This window comes from Girardinichthys multiradiatus, chromosome 4 (genome assembly GCF_021462225.1).
Source record: "Girardinichthys multiradiatus isolate DD_20200921_A chromosome 4, DD_fGirMul_XY1, whole genome shotgun sequence".
In the NCBI taxonomy this organism is placed as follows: Eukaryota; Metazoa; Chordata; class Actinopteri; order Cyprinodontiformes; family Goodeidae; genus Girardinichthys; species Girardinichthys multiradiatus.
The window spans coordinates 9845250-9867181 of record NC_061797.1 but is presented as its reverse complement, the minus strand read 5'-3'; the positions used below and the strand labels follow the sequence as shown (position 1 = coordinate 9867181).

At 37.6% G+C, this 21932-nt stretch overlaps 1 protein-coding gene across 3 annotated transcripts in view; it reads left to right on the top strand.

Moving 5' to 3' along the window:
* The window catches only part of phkb (phosphorylase kinase, beta), a 121300-nt gene extending 102897 nt beyond the window's left edge, over window positions 1-18403 (top strand). For 2 of the 3 annotated variants that reach the window (XM_047362465.1, XM_047362462.1), the window contains 14 exons: window positions 811-915; window positions 1825-1907; window positions 3753-3843; window positions 6551-6609; window positions 7951-8113; window positions 8425-8506; window positions 10197-10254; window positions 12949-13039; window positions 14175-14380; window positions 15874-16008; window positions 16314-16443; window positions 16833-16940; window positions 17054-17194; window positions 17365-18403. In XM_047362465.1, the coding sequence (XP_047218421.1) occupies window positions 811-915; window positions 1825-1907; window positions 3753-3843; window positions 6551-6609; window positions 7951-8113; window positions 8425-8506; window positions 10197-10254; window positions 12949-13039; window positions 14175-14380; window positions 15874-16008; window positions 16314-16443; window positions 16833-16940; window positions 17054-17194; window positions 17365-17502 (1590 nt within the window). In that variant the 3' untranslated portion in view covers window positions 17503-18403. Of the gene's footprint in view, window positions 1-810; window positions 916-1824; window positions 1908-3752; window positions 3844-6550; window positions 6610-7950; window positions 8114-8424; window positions 8507-10196; window positions 10255-10477; window positions 10569-12948; window positions 13040-14174; window positions 14381-15873; window positions 16009-16313; window positions 16444-16832; window positions 16941-17053; window positions 17195-17364 lie in introns of all 3 variants that reach the window. The other variant, XM_047362463.1, reaches the window with a different exon arrangement.
* Window positions 18404-21932: the final 3529 nt, after the last annotated feature.

The window sequence follows — 21932 nt, the reverse complement described above, 5'->3', positions numbered from 1 at the left end:
CACTGGGAATCCAATTGAAAATCTTGGCAAGACTCGACATGTTCACAGATGCTCTGAATGCAGCCCGAGTGATCTTGAGCAAGGAAGAAAACAATTCTTCTCTAAAAATTCCAATCTGTAGTTGTTCAGAGTTGGTAGGGACATCCCCTTAATGATTAAAGTTCTAATTTCAACTAAAGATGTGTCTACAAAATGTTGACTCAGAGGGGTTGAATCTAAGTGCATGCCACAGTTTTCAGAATTTCATTCGTTAAAATTTTCAAAAGCATCCATGGTTTCCATCCTCTCCATATAGCAAACTTTGGTTTGAATACTTCAAGGTACTCTAGGTACAACAGCTTGTTTTACTGTATTTCTCATTCACACCCACATGCAGCACTTTAAATTCAAACATTTAACTTAATTCAAAGCACTTTTACTCCTGTGTGAGTGTGCAAAATATCTGAGGTGGGGCTTTTCACAGGTCACAGAACAACCAGATAAGTTGTACTATTGAAACTCGCTAAAACAAAGCCATTGGCAAACAAATTAATCATGGCTCCAAAAGCATTGCTAAGACAAAATTATAATGGAAAATTTATTGGGGAGATGGCAACATGCCAGAGGACATCATCATCAGTTTTCTACCAGGTGTGTGTATAGAAGTGGTCTTTTGACTTCTACATGCCCCCTCCCTAGTTCAAGGACTGATGGCTTGTTTTATGTGCTGCCCAGAATAATACATTTGTAGCTACTTATAAGCCATCCATCATCAAATGCAATTGTGTGTGTGTGTGTGTGTCTTTGTTCGTCTGTGTGTCTGTATCTTAGATTTATCGCATCCTCGGCAAGACGGTGGTGTGCTACCCAATAGTGTTTGATCTAAGTGACTTCTACTTGTCTCAAGATGTTATGCTTCTAATTGATGACATTAAGGTGAGTCAGTGTCACATTTCATTTATGTCTAAAAGCTTATATGATTTAAATACATTCACCTTGTCTGAGAAAGAAAGAAAGAAAGAAAGAAAGAAAGAAAGAAAGAAAGAAAGAAGCAAAGAAACAAAGAAAGAAAGAAAGAAAGAAAGATGCAGTCCTCTAAGGTACACACAATACTCTTGTTTTGGTGGATTGGATATATTTAATAATTATATTTAGATGCTCAGGAAACCTTTACAGGTGTTTGGAGTTAATTAGCTGATTAGGGTGTGACCCCATGAGTTCCCAATAATTAACGTTTTCACAGTATTCTAATTTTGTGAGACATTATTTGTTAGCCATAATCATAAAAATTACAGGAAATAAAGGCTTGGAATATTCCATTCGATGTGTAATGAATTTTTGTAATATACGAGTTTCACTTTCTGAAATGAGTGACTAAAGATATTGAGCCTTTTCATGATCTAATTTTTTGCCACTTTCCTGCCCACTAACCTGTAGTAGATAAAAAGGTGCTTTTAGTCAGTTCACGTTTTATTGCAAGCTGTCTTTCAGAATTTAAAAATACAATGTTTCCTGTTTCAGTGAAGAAAACCTGTTTACCCAGCTTTCTTTTCCAAATGTTAGATATATATTTATTTCTGTGTTAACATGCTTATGTGAATCCAGCGATAAGCTGTGTTTTCCTAACTGCTCTAAACATCATACTGTGATCTTTCCACTTCAAACCTGTGTTTGTTTTTAACGCTGAGCTGCCTGAGGTGCTCTGCAACTTAAACTCACCTTGACAGTAGAGGAGGCTGAACTTGAGGCTGAAATGCCACTGACTCTGTTATTACACAGAAATAAAGGAAGCTGAATGCTTTACACCAGGAATATGTTGGGCTAAAATGCTACGTGTTTGTGCAGAATGCCCTGCAGTTCATCAAACAATGCTGGAAGATGCAGGGACGTCCACTCTTCCTGGTTCTCATCCGCGAGGATAACATCAAGTAATATACACACTCACACTCCAAAGTAGATCTTTTCTGATCTGTTGTTTTCCTTTTTATGTGATCCAAGGCATTCTCTCTTCTTCTAACTCGATATATGTTACCCCCTATCACTATATTTTATACTCAAGCCTGCACCAAAACATTTAAGGAGCCAATTCACTTTTTTTTCCTAACATTTCTCCCTCTCTGCGGCCACCCTTTTCCCATTTTGTGTGTCATTAATCTTTGTAGCAGAAAGGTGCTACTGTATTTGCCTACTGATTGGGTGATAATGTTTCCCATTTGTATCACTATAGCCTGGTTGGGCTGATTACAGAAGTATCGATGGATACCCAGGGAGCCATATGTTAAATACGCTACAAATGTTTAAACATCCTCACTGTGGTGCCCAAAATTTGTCAATGGGTGCTCATAGCAGCAGCTCGATAGTCATTAGTTTGCCGTTGGTCAGGAAAATTACCTGTACAACAGGTGACAGAAGACTGAATAAATGATACTGAAGCTTTAGCTGTTTACCTGTAATTTCAGATTGAGTGGTTAAAACATGTTTTGTTTGAATTGTAAGATTGATTGTGACTAGCCATGAACGGAACTGATAAACAAGCAGCTTTTAAAGATACTATGCAATTGTGTATTTTTTCCCACTGACAGATATATGCTGACAAAGCAAACAAAAGCCCAGCTGTGTAATGAAATATGGATTTCCTCTGCATATGTACTACTGTACAGGATACTGTAAAGGATAAAGAAATACAACTTTTACCCAATGTGGTAAAAATGCTAAGTTTTTAAAAAGTACACTAAAACTTTGCTAACTGCTGTTCAGTGTATTTGGACCAATGACAACAGAAGAGGCACAAAAACTAAGCTGATCAGCTGCATTTGATAAACCCAATGTGGAAGGGTACCAGTTGCATTTGAGTTGAAAGGACTGTCCCTCGACGTGTTTGAGCAGTTTGACTCTAATTATCATCAAGTGATGATGGACAAACTTGACAAATGGTTACCATGACAATGAATATCTTCAGAACTTCAACTACTATAATTCTTTTTACATTCATGCTAAACTGTTTCATCTGAATGATATCTAGGTATAAACTGCTTCATTCTGCTTGTATTACGTATAATGATTTGTGACTTACCCAGATAATTTCTCTTTCCAGCTGTTGAGCAAAAGGTTTTTTTCATACTTCTTCCCTTTTTTGACATGAGTGATGGTGCTGGTATAAGTTACACTGTACCTGCATGCATGGTGGGGCTAACTGGTCAAAATAACTCTGTCTGTCTGGTGATCATTTTCATTGGGAGCAGATGTGGTCTGCAAGAAACATCATTGGGGCGTAAAAATCATCTTAATGGAACAAATCATCCAGAACCACACATCAACCAAACCAACTTGGCTCAACACAATCACTAACGATCATTAAAAATAAAGTCTTTACTCTTGTCCTTGTCACAAGCATCTTCATGGGTTTTATTGTTGCTGAAATTTCAAGACATCCATGCGGTGTTCTCACATACAGTTCAAATGTCTTGCCACAGCTGTACAGAATGCCGGTAAACACCTTTAAAGAAAAACATGCAAACATTAAGAAAAAACAACAAAAATACAAATGATTGCACAGCTAATCTTTTTTTATGCCTTATGTGATGTCACCACAAATATGTAGGGGGTAAAGTTTAACTTGATTAGATGTCAGTTTTCACCAAAATATCAAAATAAATAGAAAAACTGACCATGACATATTGTTCCTTAGGTGGTAACTTATCTAAAGTGAGTTTGATTGATTTTAAAGGACAGTCTGACTAGTAGCTTTAACTATGACCTTCCTGTCTAACCAGAGGGAGCCGCTTCAATCCAGTTCTGGACATGCTGGCCTCTTTCAAGAAAGGCATCATCGGTGGGGTCAAAGTGCATGTCGACAGACTTCAGGTATGTGGATGAAGAAAATCAAAGCAATTATAATGCATCGTATTTGGAATAAAAATTGAAAGAATATGCTTTATTGAGTTAATAACTGCAGTACGCAGTCTTCCAATCAACAAACCTCTATTTAAACTTCAGTATGGTCTTAAATATTGAGTCAGAAATAAAGTTTAGGAGCTATGTTAATCAATGAGCAGCTGCACCCAGTTGGCTAGATAGGACATGAGGGACAAAAAAATATTACACCTCCAACGGTGGTGGGATTAAAAATCCTAAAAATCTCCACTGTGCCAATTTAGTGTATTTTAAAAAGTGTTCCAGCAGTGCGCTGTGTCCGTGCACAGCGTGATTTATTCTAAAACAACTGAAGCTGGGGTTTCTTGCATTACAGTGAATATAATGTGTTGTATTCATTTGTAAAGGTGCATTAAATAAAAAGGTCACCGAGAGTGTATTTGGTCAAGATACATTTAATACTGAGCAGGTGGTCATTGTCTGCATTTCCTCTCCACAGCTTCATTTGTTCTCTGTGAAAATATTTTTCTCAAAGGATCAGTGGGAAATCACTTTTTTAACTCTACAGCATTCATAGTCTTTGCAGGTGTGGCAAATGAAGAGAATTGGCCGAACGGTTTCTTCATTTTGGATTATTTCTTCATTATGATGGGTTTTTGAAAAGCAGCTTTTAATCAAGCAGGTTTTACACTGCTTTGTCTGTCTTTGCATGGTGTTTCTTAGAGGTTATTCTAAAGTCCCCAATTTGTTCGGCAGCAATAACTTTAATGTGTTATTTCCTTTTGTCAGAGTGATTGTGTGCATTGTTATTGTTTGAGTCATATAGAGGGATTCTCTAAAAAAATCAACAAAATCCTGTAAACACATGAGAACCCTCCCAGAAGTGGCCAACCTACCAGATAAACTCCTAGAGTACATTGACAACTCATCCAAGTGGTCACAAAATAACATCTAAGGTACTGCAGGCCTCACTTGGCTTAGTTAAGGTTCATGATTCAACAATAAAAAACAAAAGTGGGCAAAAATGGCCTCTATGGGAGAGCTCCAAAGTAAAAGCCACTGATAAGTAAAAAAAGACATCTTGATGATCCCCCGAAATGTCAGAAAAATATTCAGTGGACTGACAGGACAGACAGTGAAAAATTGAATTATTTTGAACATGTCTGATGTAAAACTAATAATATCAAAAAAGGACATCATACCGACAGTCATATATAGTGGTGGTAGTGTGATGTTTTGGGGCCACTTTGCTTTTTCAGAAACTGAATGACATCACGTTTTGAAGGAACCAACAATTTTTCTGTCTACCAGAAAGCTGTGATGTAGAATGTGTGGCCACCAGTTTGTGACTATTAGCCCAAGCACATTTGGGTTATCCAGCACAACAATGATCAAAGCAAACCACCAAGTCCACTTGCTCATGTCTCAACAAAACCAAAATAAAGCTTTTGTCATGGTCTGGTCAAAGTCTGGTCCTAAATCTGATTTCAATGCTTTGACATGACCTTAAACAGACTGAATATGCTCAAAAATCCTCCATTGTGGCTGAATTAAAACAATTTTGCAAAGAAGTGTGGACCACACTTTCTCAGATCCACAGTGATGTAAAAATGCTTATTTAACCTGGTATTAGGTTAATGAGGCATTATGTTAGTTTTCCCCCCTTAATAAATGAAATCATTATTAAAAACCTTTTTTTGGTGTTAGCTTGGATTATTTTGAAATGAAAAACAGAAGGAGATAAACTTTTTTGCAGCTCTTTGTTCTGTGAATATTGCTAATGTCTTTTTTTAAAGGCCAAGAGGTGATGTCTTTCCGTGCCTTCATTCATTATCTCTTGTATACATTACTCTAGAGCAGTTTCCCAAAAACATTATCATAGGGACATTCCTCTGTAAGAAACCCAAAGGTAAACTTGAAGATGCCTCACTGAGACAACTGAGTTTTCTGGAAAGGCATCAAGGAAAATGAGGCCAAGGTAGAAGTAGAGCTACTTTCATGATTGATAACTTAAACTAGCGTCTTTGTGAAACACATGCCAAGTTTTCCAACTCCAACTTCTCTCAGACTATATTTGCAGTGTTCAGCAGAGACTTCCACACATGATCCTTTTTCTTTTTTTTTTGACTTTAAAGTTTTTTTTTCTTCCCTTTGCCCATTTGCTATTCACTTCACGGCTAGCTCACACAGCTTTGAAACCCTTTTGCTCTTCATCATCTCATTGTTATGGGGAGCACAGTCACTCTTTTCCTGTGCTTCTTAGTTTTGTTTTTGAGTTGACTTCAGTTGGAATGGATAATATCACATGTGGATCTCAGGAAGAGGGAAATTTGGAAAAGTGAATTGTTTTTTTTTTATTCATATTTTTTGAGATCCTCCAACTTTTATCGTCATATGGTTCTGTCTCACTCCAGCTGTAGATGTAGATGATGAAATGTGTAACTTGGTTTGCACCTTGCTGCTGGAGCTTGCTGTTTTTTTTTTTTTTTTTTACAGCATTCCTGAAACAGTTGACATGTTTACTGAGTCACCTGATAAACCTTGTATACAAGATTGTTTCCTCCACTCCCGCTGGCACATAAGCCATTATGGATCCGCAATGACTGTTATATCTCTTGGATGCTATGGGTCATATCAACAACATAATAACTTTACAATTTTTAAAATGTGTTTTCTTTTTTTTTCATCAACCTCATAGACCCTGATATCAGGAGCATTTGTGGAGCAGCTTGACTTCCTTCGCATCAATGAGGCAGAGTAAGAGGTTCCTTTAGTCTTCATGCTTACTCTGTTAAATGTGACTGTTTTCACCACTGTGGTGGGTCTGCAGATTGCAGTAAAAGTGAAAATGGCATCATTATTTGCGTGTGAAGAAAAACTGACATTGGCAGATAATTGCTAAAATGTGGAGTCATAGCATACAGTCATTGCGTGTCTTTTTCAAGTTTTTCCTGAATGCAGCATAAACTTGTTTCCATCTAGCATAAAAACACAGGATGGTTAATTTGTTAAGGTCTACGGTAGCAGTGATTGGGCAATGTATTTAGACGTTAAACTAATCAGAGGTGAAGAGGGGTGGTTTGTAGTTGGTTGGTTGTCTCAACACCTCATCTCCTCACACCCACAGCTCATATATAAGAGGTAAGAGAAGTGCAAAGTAAATGTCTTTAGAAATGAGATGTTTCAGAAATTTTACTGTCCCATTAAGTAGCTATAGACTACATCATGATGTCATGTGTTAGACATTATTAAACATGTTTAAACATTAAAAGTGTAGTTCCCATGTGAAGAAAATGAACAGCTTTAAGGCACCATTTTAATAAACCAATAAACCAATCTGCAAAACTGCTTTTTTAAATATTATTGTATTACCAGAAAACAATATTGTAAAGCTCGATAAATAAATGAATGAACATATATAAATAAATACAATTTAGCCAAAAATAATTTTTGCTCACCAGAGGAAATTTCTTAGAGAAAATGAGAAAGTCATACCTCAATAGATAATAAAATAATGCAAAAGGAGTAACAATTTCGAGAAAAAAAATGACTTAGCTGTTTTTGTTTTTTACAAATTGGCACAGCCAACAATATTTATAACCTTGTCATTAATCAGGGGAAAAAAAATCGTTTATTGACATAGCAATCAAACCCTTCATTTTGACAATTTCTTTTTGGTAATAACCTTTAGATCTTTGAGGTTGGAAGGCCTCCTTTCCATTACCCTAATCTATGGCTTCCTCCTCAGATTCTCAAGATGTACATCTTGAAGTTCAACCATCTTAACAGTATTTATTAATACAGATTTAGGCTCCAATAAGAGGTTGTAGCCAAAACGTGTTTCATTTAACTTGTCTTATTCATTGGTAACAAACTACTTCAAACATTAACCATGAGTCGTAATGCTGTCTGGAGACTATTAAAGCTATGTTTTAAACCACCATCAGTGTCTTAGTTGTCACATGGTGGTTGTTACCCAAATTGGAGCACATCCTGCCCCTGGTAGGTATCTTTTTCTTCTACTTGAAATGTGGCAGCTGTAAGTTACTTCAGTTTTCAGAAAACAAAGACATATGTAGTCCATTTCCGTGTCCAAAGGATCCCAGAGTTTAAGAGCTTTGAGGAGCTGGAGCTGCCGAAGCACTCAAAGGTGAAGAGGCAGACGAGCACACCCAACGCCTCGGACCTGGAACAACAGCCAGAGATCAGTGTGGAGGAGTGGCAAAACAAACCCACCTATGAGATCCTGCAGAAGTTTCATGTAAGCTGGCGGTTCAACAGAACAGTGATCCAGATAATCACAATGTTGAAATGATTTTGAAAAATCTAATTTAAAATTTCAAGTAGTAATATTTCAATTAGGATACGATTGGGATATTTTTTAATTATTACACCTCAATATGTTCTTGCTATAACTTCTTTTTGTATCAAAATCAACAATGCAATGCCACTAACTTACCCTCTTAACTCTTATAATGATTGCATAATGCCGTTTATTGACCTGTTTTTCAGTTTTTTGTTTTGTGAGCAATTTGTGTTTCACACGTGAGACCACACTGTGTTTTTATTTAGGACTGCAACTGCTTGGCCAGTCAGGCTCAACTTGCTAGTATTCTTCTTAGAAGAGAAGGACCAGACTTCGTGGCCAAAGACGGTATGCACACACACACTGCAAATTAACTTATAAATTAGAATTCTAGAAGAGCATCAGTGAGTTTAAGGAGAAATAACGATAATCTTAGAAGACTATCAGTAGTTTTATTCTGTTGATTCATGCAGTAGTTTCCGATTCTGAGAGATTTTAGATGTGTGTCTGCTCCAACATATCTACATCAGATATTTTTATCTCTGTATAAAAAGACACATTTTCCTCACTGTCTGATATTAAACCAGAACAAACTTTCTTTCTTTAGCTCAGTTAGGATTCAGGATTAGTATTTCAGTTCAGAAGATGACACTTGAGTTAATTGGAGGCACATCTGTGGATGTGTTTTAATACAACTTCTTGGACCCACTGCTTCCTTGTGTGACATCATGGAAATATCAAAAGAAATCACCCAAGCTACCATGAAAGAAAATTGGGAACCTCCACAAGTCTGGTTCATCCTTGGATACAATTTCCAGATGCCTCAAAGTGCCAATTTCACCTGTTCAAACATTTATATAAAACTATAAACACCATAGGAATGTGCAGCTATTATACTTTTGTCATACCTGTGTCCCAGAGATGAACATATTTTGGTGCAAAATGTACACATTAACCTATTAAAAAAATCAAATGACCTTGTGAAGAATGCTGTCTGAAGCAGGTAAGACGACTGTCATTATCCACAGTGAAATACGCCATGCGCTGACATGGGCTGGACCACCCCTCAGCAAGGAAGAAGCCAGTATTCCAAAAGCTAAATAAAGAGCTGTATTACAGTTTGCAATTGCACTAAGGGACTAAGACCTCAATTTCTGTAAACAAGTCCTGTAATAATGATTGAATGAAACTAAAATTGTAGTGTCAGGCCATTAAGGCCATTATTACATTTGGAAGAAAATGGGGATAGCTTGCAAGTATGAGAACGCCATCCCAAGTCCTAAGTACTCAGGTGGAAGCATAATTTGTTGTTATGCTGCAGGAGAGACTGGTGCACTTCACAAAATTACATAATGCAAAAAGAACATTATCTAGAAACATTGAAGCAACATCTCAAGACCTCAGCCAATAAGTTAAGGCTTGGAAATAAATGAATTTTCAAAATGGACTAAATAGTTACAAACCACCTTAATGACAACAAAGTCATGTTATGGATTGGACATCGCAAAACCTAGATCTCAATCCCATGGGGATTGTGGGCAGAGCGGAGGAGGTCTGTGCAAGCATGGCAGCCTGCAAACCTGACTCAGTTACACTAGATCTGTCAGGAATAATGGGCCATAATTCCATCAAATTATTGTGAGAAGCATTTGGAAGGAAATCCAAAATGTTTGGACCAAGTCATATCATTTAAAGGTAATTCTGCCAGATACTTAGGAAATAAATCTAATAATCTGAATTTAAAGAAGTTAACTAAAATTCTGTAAGATAATCCTGTTTCACATGTTTGACACACCTCATCATTATGTTCTAAAGTTGCAGAGGCCTGTAAATTACATTTCTTTAAAAGCAGGTGTGTTGAAGCAGGAAAACATCTACAGTAAAACCTACAATTTATCGGCACTCGAGGGCTGGAGACGAGATACCATTGGTTTAATGTTTAAACCACATTCATCTCACATGCTTTCTATATTCATTTATAGGTAAAATTTGGAAAAAGATATAAAATCTTTATGTTTAATGATTTTTGTGATTCCAGAGAACCTGATGGATGAACTGGAGAGAATCTACAGACGAGCTGGGAGCAGAAAGCTTTGGTCTGGTATTCTCTCTTGAAAACATAAACATACTGTATAATGTACAGGGTTCTCAAACATAGTCACTGAAAATGCATTCAGTTTAATGCTCTTTTGTGATGATTTCTTCTGAAAGCAGGTGAAGTGCATTTATTTACTGTCTGTAGAATTTATTTAATCACATTGTCCTGACTTCCCAAACGAATAAAAAAACAAACTGTTACGGGATCTGGATAAACTACAGGCTGGCAGTGCGGTATGCTGCTGCTATTACCAAGAAGTTTGCCAGCTGTATAGCTCCCCACATCACCACAATTCTGGTGCATGGGAAACAGGTAAAGTTCAGCGGGCGACAGAGTAAAAGCTTCCGCATGTTTTAGTGGCCTAGCTAGCTGGCTAGCTGGAGAGCTGTGTGAGCTGTGTGTTAGACTATAACATTTTATACATTGTTGTAGATGCATTTCGGATTTAATTGTAATTTTGGCATAAAAACAAAACCATAAATGTAGGTGTGCTTATTTGATTGTACAAACAATAAGGGTACATTTCAACTTAGATTAAAACCATTTTGACATTTTCCATATTACCTAAAAACGGCAAAAAAAACATTTGTAAAATGTGGACAATGCCTATAGTACACTGAACAACAAAGAACCAGAAAAAAACTGGACATAGGAAACCAGCTAGTTATACGTGTACAGCCTTCTTCTTGCAACATAATTTTTAGAGTGAATATCTTCAATTTAGGTCACTAATGTTGCCTGCTCTAATTCAGCTGAATATGGGGTTTCCAGGTATTTAGCTACAATGCCAACTCATTAGACTGCTGTTTTTCTAGTGCATTACCTGGATTTAGCACAATAAAAACTTGGCTCACACAGTCAAGAGTTTGGCGAGCCAGCTAGGATGCTTGCAGGAACCTTGAGTTGGATGTAATCCGGAGCTGAGCTTGTGGTCAGTGTTGGCTTTCTCTTCACATTAAAATCACAAAGGCTGAACCCCTTCCTACAATTCCTTCCCCAGTGGCTCATGGCTAGCTGCGCACTGCAAATTAAATAGATTTTGACACTTACCCCAGGTCCTTTTATCTAAGCAACTTGAGGTGGCTGAAAGAGCCTTATGTTTGTTCACAGAGTATAAAAAAAGTTAACAAAATTCTTTTACACAGCTGAATCTCTGTGAAAGCTAAGAATTCAATATTGTCTGCTATTTCGGTTTTCACTCACTGAAATATATTATTATTGCTACTTTGTTAAATCATCTACAAAATGTAGAATTTCTATTTGAATTGTGGTTTGCCGCTGGCCTTATATAAAACTACTGACAAAATGTTGTAGATAGTTATTATATCTCATAACTGAATATTTGTTCCTTTCATCAGTGGCCAGTGCTTTCTGTGCTCATGATTTGCTTTGATTAAGTTACCTGACATGACAACCTTTATTAGATGCTGTTTCATTTATCAACTTTTTAGCTAAAGGATATGTACTTATGGCATTTAAAAATAGCTTAGTCTTGTTTTTGTGTTTTGTGTTGCTTCGTAGGGAACAACATCCCTACTCAGCTGTGTATATACTCTCATTTACTTAACATGGGCCAGCAAGTGAGGCTTGAAATAGGTTCTCCAAGGATCAGTGCTTTGACAGCATACAATGACTTTTACGCTTTAATGTTTTGTTGATTTTCTGGCTATTGTTTTTTACCCCCAAATGTAATCATGAAGTACAGTAACTTCTCAGGTACACAGATCAATTAGGACTTTCATTCAGCATATAATGAGAGCAAATTGTGTGCCAGCTTATACGTGACCACATTCATGACATTATTCCATGCTTCTACCACTGCTGTAAGACATGTAAATCATTTTTGTGTGTCATTAGTAACCCCTGGCTTTGTGAATGTTTAGATAACTGTCCTTTCAGTGTGACATTTTTTTCCCCATAGGATTCCTGCAGACAAGAGGAAGCAGCTAGCAGTCTGCGATGAATCTGATGAACAATAAATTCAAAAATGTGTGAACATTAAAATATTTACGGGGACACAAACTTCATATTGGAGCTTTCAGAATCTAAATGATGGTTTTATTGGAATATGCACAAAGTATACAAAAACAAAAAAGTTACAGTGCTTTGCAAAAGTAAACTTTTGTACATTTTGACAGAGTTGCAAACTTTAATAAATTTGATTGGGATTTTATGTGAAAAAACCAACATCAAACAGTGGATAACTGTTAAATGGAAAGAAAATGATCCAACTTTTTAAGATTCTTTTAAGTGTTGCATTTATTTGTCTCCAACCCCGACTCTAAAGCCTGTACTTTATAAAACCATCTTTTGCTTTGATCACAGCAGCAAATCTAGTGGGGTTTCCTTAATGTTTCCATCACATTAGCACATCTTGAGAAAAATAATGTATTCCCATACTTCTTTCCAAATTACTTCTTTGTAGTTGAATTTGATAGATAGTATCTGTGAATACAAATTTTTAGGTCTTGCTAAAGATTCTAAATTAACATTGAATAATTTAACAATCACTTGCTACTTTGTTATCACATAAAATGCCAATAAAATGCTTTGAAGTTTACTGTTATAACGTGACAAAATGTTGAAAGGTTAAAAGGGGTGTAAATACTTTTATGAGGCACTGTATATGTCCAAACTGTAATTTGTTACTTGTCATATCTCAAGAATGTTCTTGTGTCTTTTCGCCCATTAGGTCTGTTGTCCGTCTTGCTGCCAGTCTCTTAACTAAGCTAGTGGACAGCCTTGCCCCCAGTATAACTAGTATTTTAGTGCAAGGCAAGCAGGTAAGTGGACACACAGACAGAAGGGCCTGAATAAAGTCTACCCCTTCTCTAAAAGCATTGTGTTGAGGAAAATTGTTGGTGGCATGTCTGGCAAAGGATTTTAATGTTCACTGATCAGAAGAAAAGGGAAATCTAGATGTGTATCTTATCGAAGGCTCCTCATGCTGTATCCTATGGGAATTAATTATTTGTGCCAGCTGCTTGCCAATGTGCCTCATCACAGCTTGCATCAACGGCGTTTGGGTCCAAGCTGTAGTTGCAGTTACTGCAAGGCTACATCTCCCCAAATCCACCCCACCCTGACTTGCAACCCCCCCCCCCTTTGACTTGCAACTTGTGAGTACACACTCCATGTGTCGATTGATACATTGCGATTTCACCTCGTGCTGGATGACTTTCAGTTCAGCATTTTCTGTCAAGTGGTATTCAGAGATTAGCTTCCTCTCAAGAGTGTCAGTTATCAGCATTTTTATCCTTCTGAACACTTTTAGGCATTTCATTATGCTGAAGTAGCTCAAGGTGTGAATCTGCATATAGATTGCCAATGAGGCAAGAGGGTAGACTCCTCTCAACATGATTGGAAAAGCTGATTTAAAATTGGAGACGAATGCGCTCCTCTCCTTACAAAGAAAGCTAAGTAGGGAGAAAACGAGAACCTATCCCATTTGAGTACGTTTTCAGTCTGATTATATTTCTCATTGTTATTGAAATCCAGCAGTGGATTCTTCTTTTAATCCAAAACTTTATTTCATCTCCAAGGGTCTGTGCTCTGCTCAGATCAATTTAGATGTAAGGATGAATGATGCATCTACGTTTGGAGTTGGATTTCATCAACTGAAGGCAAAAAGATTAAATTGTGTCCTCTCATCAGTGAAATTGCTGAGGTGTACTTTTCATGAGATGCTTCTGAGCAAAACTACAAAGGTGTTATATATTCTCTCACTTTTCTGCTACTCTGTGAGAAGATGCCAATATAAAAGTGAAGGAACAAAAGGCATGTTGAAATTGTGTCTTGAATAAAGTGGTGTGTACAACAGCTAATGTATGTGCACTGTTTCATGTTTTTTCTGCTGAGAACGTATCTAGATTTTCAGTACTGTGCACATTTTTTTTTTTATTTGCACATGATCACCAGGTGACCCTAGGTCTGTTTGGGCATGAGGAGGAGGTGATCTCCAACCCACTGTCTCCAGGAGTGATCCAGGGCATTATTTACAGCAAGTGCGCTCCTCATGGTGGGGAGAGGGAAGCTGTGCTCCAGCAGGAGCTGGTCATCCACATCGGATGGATTATCTCTAACAACCCTGAGCTGTTCAGCGGCATGCTCAAAATCAGAATCGGGTAGGACAATATCAGCTTTATAATGGCTGAATTTGAACCTTTAACCTTTGTATGTTTTACCAATTGGGGTTTTCTTGTGCAGTATGTTCACCTAGATGTAGTTTTCTCCTCCCCTGGTGTTACCTGTGGACAAAAAGAAATAAACCAATATGAGCATGTAAAGTGAAAAAAACCAAGAAACTGATAGCTTCCAAATGCCTCTCAGACCTTTTTCAGCAAGTGGGTTGTTTTTCTTCATTTCTTTCATGCTGTAATTTACACTCACTGCAATTTCTATGAATTGGACTGAGGCTTCATGTTTTCCGGAAAAATGAAAATGTTAAAAGTCCCTTCAGGTTACATAATGTATAGATTTTAGTAACTATTCAACAACAGCAGCACACTTTCAGTCACATGTTCAGCCTAATGTTCAGCTATGTGCACATTAGGCTTCTGATAAGAAAAAAAGAGTAAATTCATCTTAGAAGCATTGTAAAACACAGAGATGACATTTTATCAAAGATGGATCTAAATCTTACACTTCTACAAATGTAAAATCTACAATGTTTTGTAAATGTAGCTGCCTGAATCGGTTGTTTAATGCTTGAAATCATTTCTATTTAATCAGACGAAAGGACAAAGAAAATTAGTATTCACAGCTTAAATCGGCCAAATTATTATTATTATTTTAAATATATAAACTGATCTTTAATTTAATGGAAGAAGCAAGTGCAAACAAGTTGGGAGAAAAATAATTTGGAAAATGGATATAGAAAAATCAACCAAAGGCTTGAGGTGATTTCATGCCTGCCTTTGTTGATCTGATGAATGGTATCTCACAACAAAAAGGACGAACCATCAGGCGACAGTACAGCACCTTGCAAAAGTATTCACCCCCCTTGGCTTTTTACTTATTTTTGTTACATTCCAACCTGTGATTTAAATGGTTTTTATTTATATATTTTATGTGATGGATCTGCACAAAATAGTTGAATTGCTGCAGGTACAAAAACTAGTATCAGAGAAGTAAGACCTAAACCACCAGCTCCTCCTGTCTAGAGACAAGGATCTTATTATCTGCAGTTCTTTAAAGACAGCTGTTAAGCTCAACGAGATAAGCTCAACATAGTCTATTGTTAAATGAATATCACTGAAACCCCTCAAGGATTGCATGCTCTACAGGTAGTTGCTTACAGACATTTTCTTCCAATCCAATTTTCTTCTCAGCAGGGGTTGGAGAGCAGCATGTTTAAAACTTTTTGGCAGGTTTAACTGCCATCCTCAAAACAGAGGGACCCAAGGTCTACTGGTAACATTTATTCACTTTGTTGTATGTTGGAATATGATTGAGTCCTAGATTTGGTTAAGGTATCTTCTGAAATGGATGAACTAGAACAATTAGGACAGAACTGTTTGCTTAAGCATTGGTTTGAATCTCTGACTTGACAATTTAAACTGGTAATTTGTGGACCTTTTAAAATGTAACATCATTTGTCTATTATGTGCATATGAAGATGGATTGTTCAGGCCATGAAACATGAGCTGAAGATCCGAGCTGGAGACATGCCACCTCAAGATATCTACCAGCTCTCTCCTAGTGACATCAAGCAGCTCCTGCTGGATGTCCTGCAGCCACAGCACGCTGGCAGGTACTTTGAAATAGACATGGTGCATTATCCAACAAAAAATATGCCTTCACCTTCCATTTAACTCACATGCCTTTAAAAACACCAGGGCTTTAAGTTAATCCTTCTTTTATGTTTCATTCTTTTTACTTCTTCCCTTGGTTTATATCAGCTCATCTAATGCAAGTCAATATCCCGTAGGGAATTATAAAAGTTTTATCTTATCTAATTTAACTAACATTGACTGAAAAACCAGGACAAAAGCTGCCCTCATTTTCATTCCATTTTCAGGATGTGACCGCAGCAGTCTCTCCATCTTTTTACCTCAGGTCCTGGCTAAACAGGCGTCAGATCGACGGCAGTCTGAACAGAACCCCTCTGGGTTTTTATGATCGTGTGTGGCAGATCCTGGAGAGGACCGCTAATGGTATTGTGGTGGCTGGAACTCAGCTCCCTCAGGTACTAACATCCCTTTGCAAAACATAAACATCTGTATGTCATCCCCATAAAGATTTTTGCTTGCAACATGGTTTAAACCTCTTACATGCAGGACCGATTCTTGATACGCTTCAAGATTTTTTTTTTGCGTCACTAGCCTTTATTTTTTTTATTTTTCCGAAAGTAAGTAGAGAGGATGCGGGGTGGAGTGACGGGGTGGGGGGGGGGGGGGGGGGGGGGGGGGGTCATGCAGCGCAGGTTTCAGCTGCTGAAGCCTCTGTATATGAGTCATATGCTTTACCTCTGTGCCACTGGCCACACCCCTTTGACCCTTTTTTTAAAATGCATCCTAGCCTGCTACATAAAACAGTGGGACCCGACTGTCTAAGATCATCTCTATTGTTATGCAGCAACCAACACTGTCTGACATGACAATGTATGAGATAACCTTCTCTCTGCTGGTGGAGGACACACTGAAGAACATTGTCCTGCCCGAGTACAGACAAATCATTGTGGAGGTAAAAAGATCCATCCCCCAACATCACCAAACACACAGGAAGTAGAGTAGAAGCAAAATAAGTTACAAATCTTTGTACTTTCAATTGTCTTTTGCAACCCTGTCCACCATTAGCTGCTGATGGTGGTGGCTGTAGTGCTGGAGAGAAACCCAGAGCTGGAATTCGGTGACAAGGTGGATCTGGATAGCCTGGTGAAGGAGGCATTTAACGACTTCCAGAAAGATCAGAGCCGCTTCGAAGGGATGGAGAAACAGGTACAGCAGCCTCTGAAGAACCTGTCACTGTAGTATACCAAACCTCTGCTTTAACCTGGAGTATCTGCAAGTCATAACATCACTTTTCTCAGCAGATGTTCTGAATAACTGTCCAATGTTTGTAAAAGAGAAAACATTTCACCACCTGTCCTTAACTGTGTCTGCCCCAGGATGACATGGAGGCATTCTACAACACACCACCTCTAGGAAAGAGAGGAACCTCCAGCTACCTGACCAAGGCAGTAATGATTCAGCTGCTGCAAGGAGACATGAAGCCCTGCAAGGATGACCCGTGCTCTGTTAGTTAGATTTATAACATTTAAAGTCATTATCACTTACCTGCTTCATCTTGGCACTAAGTGTTTTTTAAGCTCTCCTAAATTCCACTGCATGCATTCTATCCCTTATCTTATGTTCTATAATGTTAAAATAGTCATTTAATTTCTTAGAAATCTAAAAGCTCTGAGTCTTGGTCATCAGGATTTTCAGAAATATTAATATGAAGCACTCATGTTGCGCATGAACAAAGCTTGGAGGTAACAGTTGGAACTGTGCTCTTTAACTCACCAGCAAGAATAACTTGCTGTAATGAGCAGATTACCATAAAGGTTATGGGTTGCATTTGTGTGTTCAGCACTAAGGGAGCCTAAACAGGACTGATCACTTGATTCAGAAAGCACTTAACTATGTCACTGTTTGAACAACTGTCACAGGATGTAAACGTAAATCTGTGTCAGTCTGAGGCCGCCTGGCTTTAGATGGACCAAGAGCCATCACACCTAACTTAAACAGTTTAGTATTCTATTGTGCTCAGCACAAAGATGTGTTGGTGTTTAGTGCAGCATGTTGGTTCCTTCTCCAAGCTGCATTGTTTCATTTTTTTGTGCATGCACAGTATGCTGTGACATAATCATTGGGAAGGTTTTCTGAGTGTAATTGACTATAAAATAGCTTTCAGTATTCTATTTTTGCAGGGAGGGGTTCTGCATGACAATGACCACTGCTCCTGTGAAGTCTTGGGTCTGTGTACCCTTCAGACATTGCTGTATTGGTGAAAAAGAAAGGTTTGCATGCATCCTTTAGCAGTACATAATAAAGACCCAGACATACTTTGTCAGAGCATCAGAGCAGTGTTGTTGGTGAACTAGATGTGTAAAAGATGAATTTTTTTCACAAAGAATAAAATAAAAGTAGAAACATTTTCCTCAACTTCTCTTTCCACAAGCTTTATGAATTAATGAAATGCCATCTAAAAAAACTGCCCATCACTCCTACAGTGTTTGGGTGTGTGTGTTCTGCCTTGTAGGATCCTAAGGGTCGATGGAGACTGCAATTTGAACGTTTTCCTATTTTGTTACATTATAGCCACATACTTTAATGTAATGTACTTAAATTTAGTGACAGACCAATGCAAAGTAGTGCCAAATTTTGAAGTGAAAGGAAAACAAGACATGATTTTCAAGTTTTCCACAAAAAAATAAACAAGAAGAGTGGCTTACATTTGCATTCAGTCCCCTGGAATCAATGCTTTGTAAAAACACCTTTTACAGCTGCAACTATTTTGAGATATGCCTGCATGAGCTTTCCACATTTAGAGACAGAGATTTTTGCCCATTCTTTGCCCAAGCTCAGTCAGACTGAATGGGGAACATCTATCAACTCTAAATTTCAACTATTCCTTTGAGAATGTGAAACTATTCTTTAATGTATACAATTTTATGAAATGTGTACCTGCAGATATTTAATGAGAAAAAGTAATACATTTGCAAATCATACTTTTCAAATTTTTATTTGCCAAGCAAAGAAAACCAGCACGTGTCCTTTTCCTTCACAATTACATTCTACTCTGCGTCTATCACATAAAGTCCCAGTGAAAAACGTAAAGGTTTGTGACAAACAAAATGAGAAAATGTTAAAGGTCTATAGATACTTTTGCAAGGCCTTGGACATTTAACAAGTCACCACCTCAACAGCGTGTCTGAATGTGCTGCCATGTAAGACTTACCGAGCAACCAAGTGTCAGAGAGAGGTGGGCAAGAGACTGAGGATAAGATAAATGAGCAATGCCTCTTACTCAATATATTCATATCAACTCAAAACCTGATGAAAGGAGCTCTGGTCTGTCTTCTTTAATAAATCTCAACACAAAAATGGCTCCCATAGGATCTCAGAAAGATTTTTCAATTTGTTACCAATTAGTTATACTCTTCCGGGGGTATCTCTGGAAAAAAAGGCTGCCTGTTTTCCAGCAGCAGAGATTTTAAAGAGAGACCTCCACTTATAAAGATAAATTACTGTTCAGAAGGCACACTTGTAGGTCTTCTGTAACTCCCAAAACCATAAATAACTAGATGATGTCCCCATCCGCCTGACTGCTGCACAATTAAAGAGCACTCAGACGCAATCCAGAGACATTATCCTTGATGTAACGTTTCTTTGCTGATTAACTTTAAAAAATAATTAATAATCCATCAGACCACTAGGATGCAGCAGTATTTGATGAATCAGCCTGTTTTAGTCGTCAACGTTTCTACAATATGACTTTATCACAAGTTAGAAAATTACAGAACCGATTACCAGCACATTGGTGTGAAGGGGTCCTATAGTAAAACAATTAAAAAACATGACTTCTCTCTGCGAGAACACATCTGATTTTATCTTTAAATCAGAAGGCTTTTATGTTTTCTCACAGGTCATTCAAGGACTGCCACACCAGGTAGTTACAAATAAGGTTTCACGATCACATCCAGCTGCTTCAGTGGTTTGAGTGATTTGAACAAACAAGTTATAGCAAGAGGACCTGCTGTTTAAAACAATGGAGACAATCAAAGCCAAGCCAGGCCAAGGCATAAGCAAACTAAGCTTCTGTTTAGCACCTCAAGTTCAGCAGGGGGCCAACAAGATAACTTGATTTTTCCCACAGAATACAGATGTCAAAACTTTAACCTTGTTACTGCATGAATTTATTTACAGTTGTATAGAACATTTTTGTTTGTATTTATATGGACAAACAAATTCTAAAATAATAAGAGACTCTTTAAGTCAATATAGCACATACAACAGAAATAAAGTAAAGTAATAAATACTGACCACTAGGTGGCAACAAAGTATTTTCAATATCCTCAGCATGTGTTGGCAGCCATTCGTGGTGGTTTTGAGGCAAATGTATGTCAGTAGTCTACAAAGTTACATTTATAAGGACTGAGTTTAGGTTTGAAATTGCTTTGAAATGGTAATAAATAAATAAAAATCTAAAGAATTCAAATTTCTTAAACATACATTAGGATGTTAAAGAACGTATTTATGAAAGAACAAATTTATGAGTCTTAATCATACTGAGGAAAAGTTTTTCTATAGTTCATCAATAGCAAGATGATAATACTAGTAGTAGTAGATGTGATTTTCTCCCTATAATCTAAAAACTACACAGTTGGCCTGTGGACAACACTGGAACATTGTGAATAAATAGTGGAAAGTCATTCATCACAGTTTTAATTTAAAGGATGAATTTTCTAATTCATCCTTTAATTGTTCATTCAATTTTGTAAAATGGTATGATGTTGCCTTAGGGCAAAAACTGCATTGTATCAAATTGTCATTATTCAATTTGATAATAAATTGCTTTAAACTACCGAAAATGAAAGTTTGCTTAGAGTTAATACACTGCTCAAAAAAATAAAGGTAACCACTTAAACAACACAATATAACTTCAATTAAATCAAACTTCTGTGAAATCAAACTGTCCACTTAGGAAGCAACACTGATTGACAATTAATTTTACATGTTGTTGTGCAAATGGAAAAGACAACAGGGGGAAATCTTTGGTGATTAGCAAGACACACTCAATAAAGGAGTGGTTCTGCAGGTGGGGACTGTGGTATATTGTGGCTGAAGAAGGGCAGCAGACTGATGTTCTCCAGTGTAGCAGGTGGTTTATTTACAAAAAAGAACAACCAAAAATATGTACAAAAATGACTTAAACTTGAAAGTGACAAAATAAACATAACTATACTCAAACCAACCAAAATTAACGTCACGTGCACACAGCTACACTGACCTGGTCCTCCCCCCTTAACTTCTTTCCTGATCTGCTTAAATACCTTCATGCCCTTTCAAACACAATTAACTCAAATGGAATCTTCCATCTCACAGGTATATTCCAACATGAGAAATAATCTCAAATCTCTGAAGCCACTTCTATATAGCGACAACCCTGTGTTTACAGTTTAACAATTATATCCTAACTCTAACACATCAAAACTAATAAACAAACCCTAAAGTTAACTTAATATTTTAACAGTTTCTTCTCCCCTCTTCACCTGGTACCTCTTGTGACATCACTTCCCTGAAACCTCCAAATACAGGAAGTTAGGCCGCACCTCCTCCTTTAGTTCCTTGAACACAGGTAAGTGGTAAAATCACTAGCCGGAACTAGGCAAATGATGTTCATCCATTTTACCACAGGGACCACAGACCACTTCTCAGTATCTATGCTTTCTGGCTGATGGTTCGGTCACTTTTGAATGTTGGTGGTGCTTTCACACTCATGGTAGCATGAGACGGACTCTACAACCCACACAAGTGGCTCAGGTAGTGCAGCTCATCCAGGACGGCACATCAATGCGAGCTGTGGCAAGAAGGTTTGCTGTGTCTGTCAGCGTAGTGTCCAGAACCTGGAGGCGCTACCAGGAGACAGGCCAGTACATCAGGAGACATGGAGGAGGCCGTAGGAGGGCAA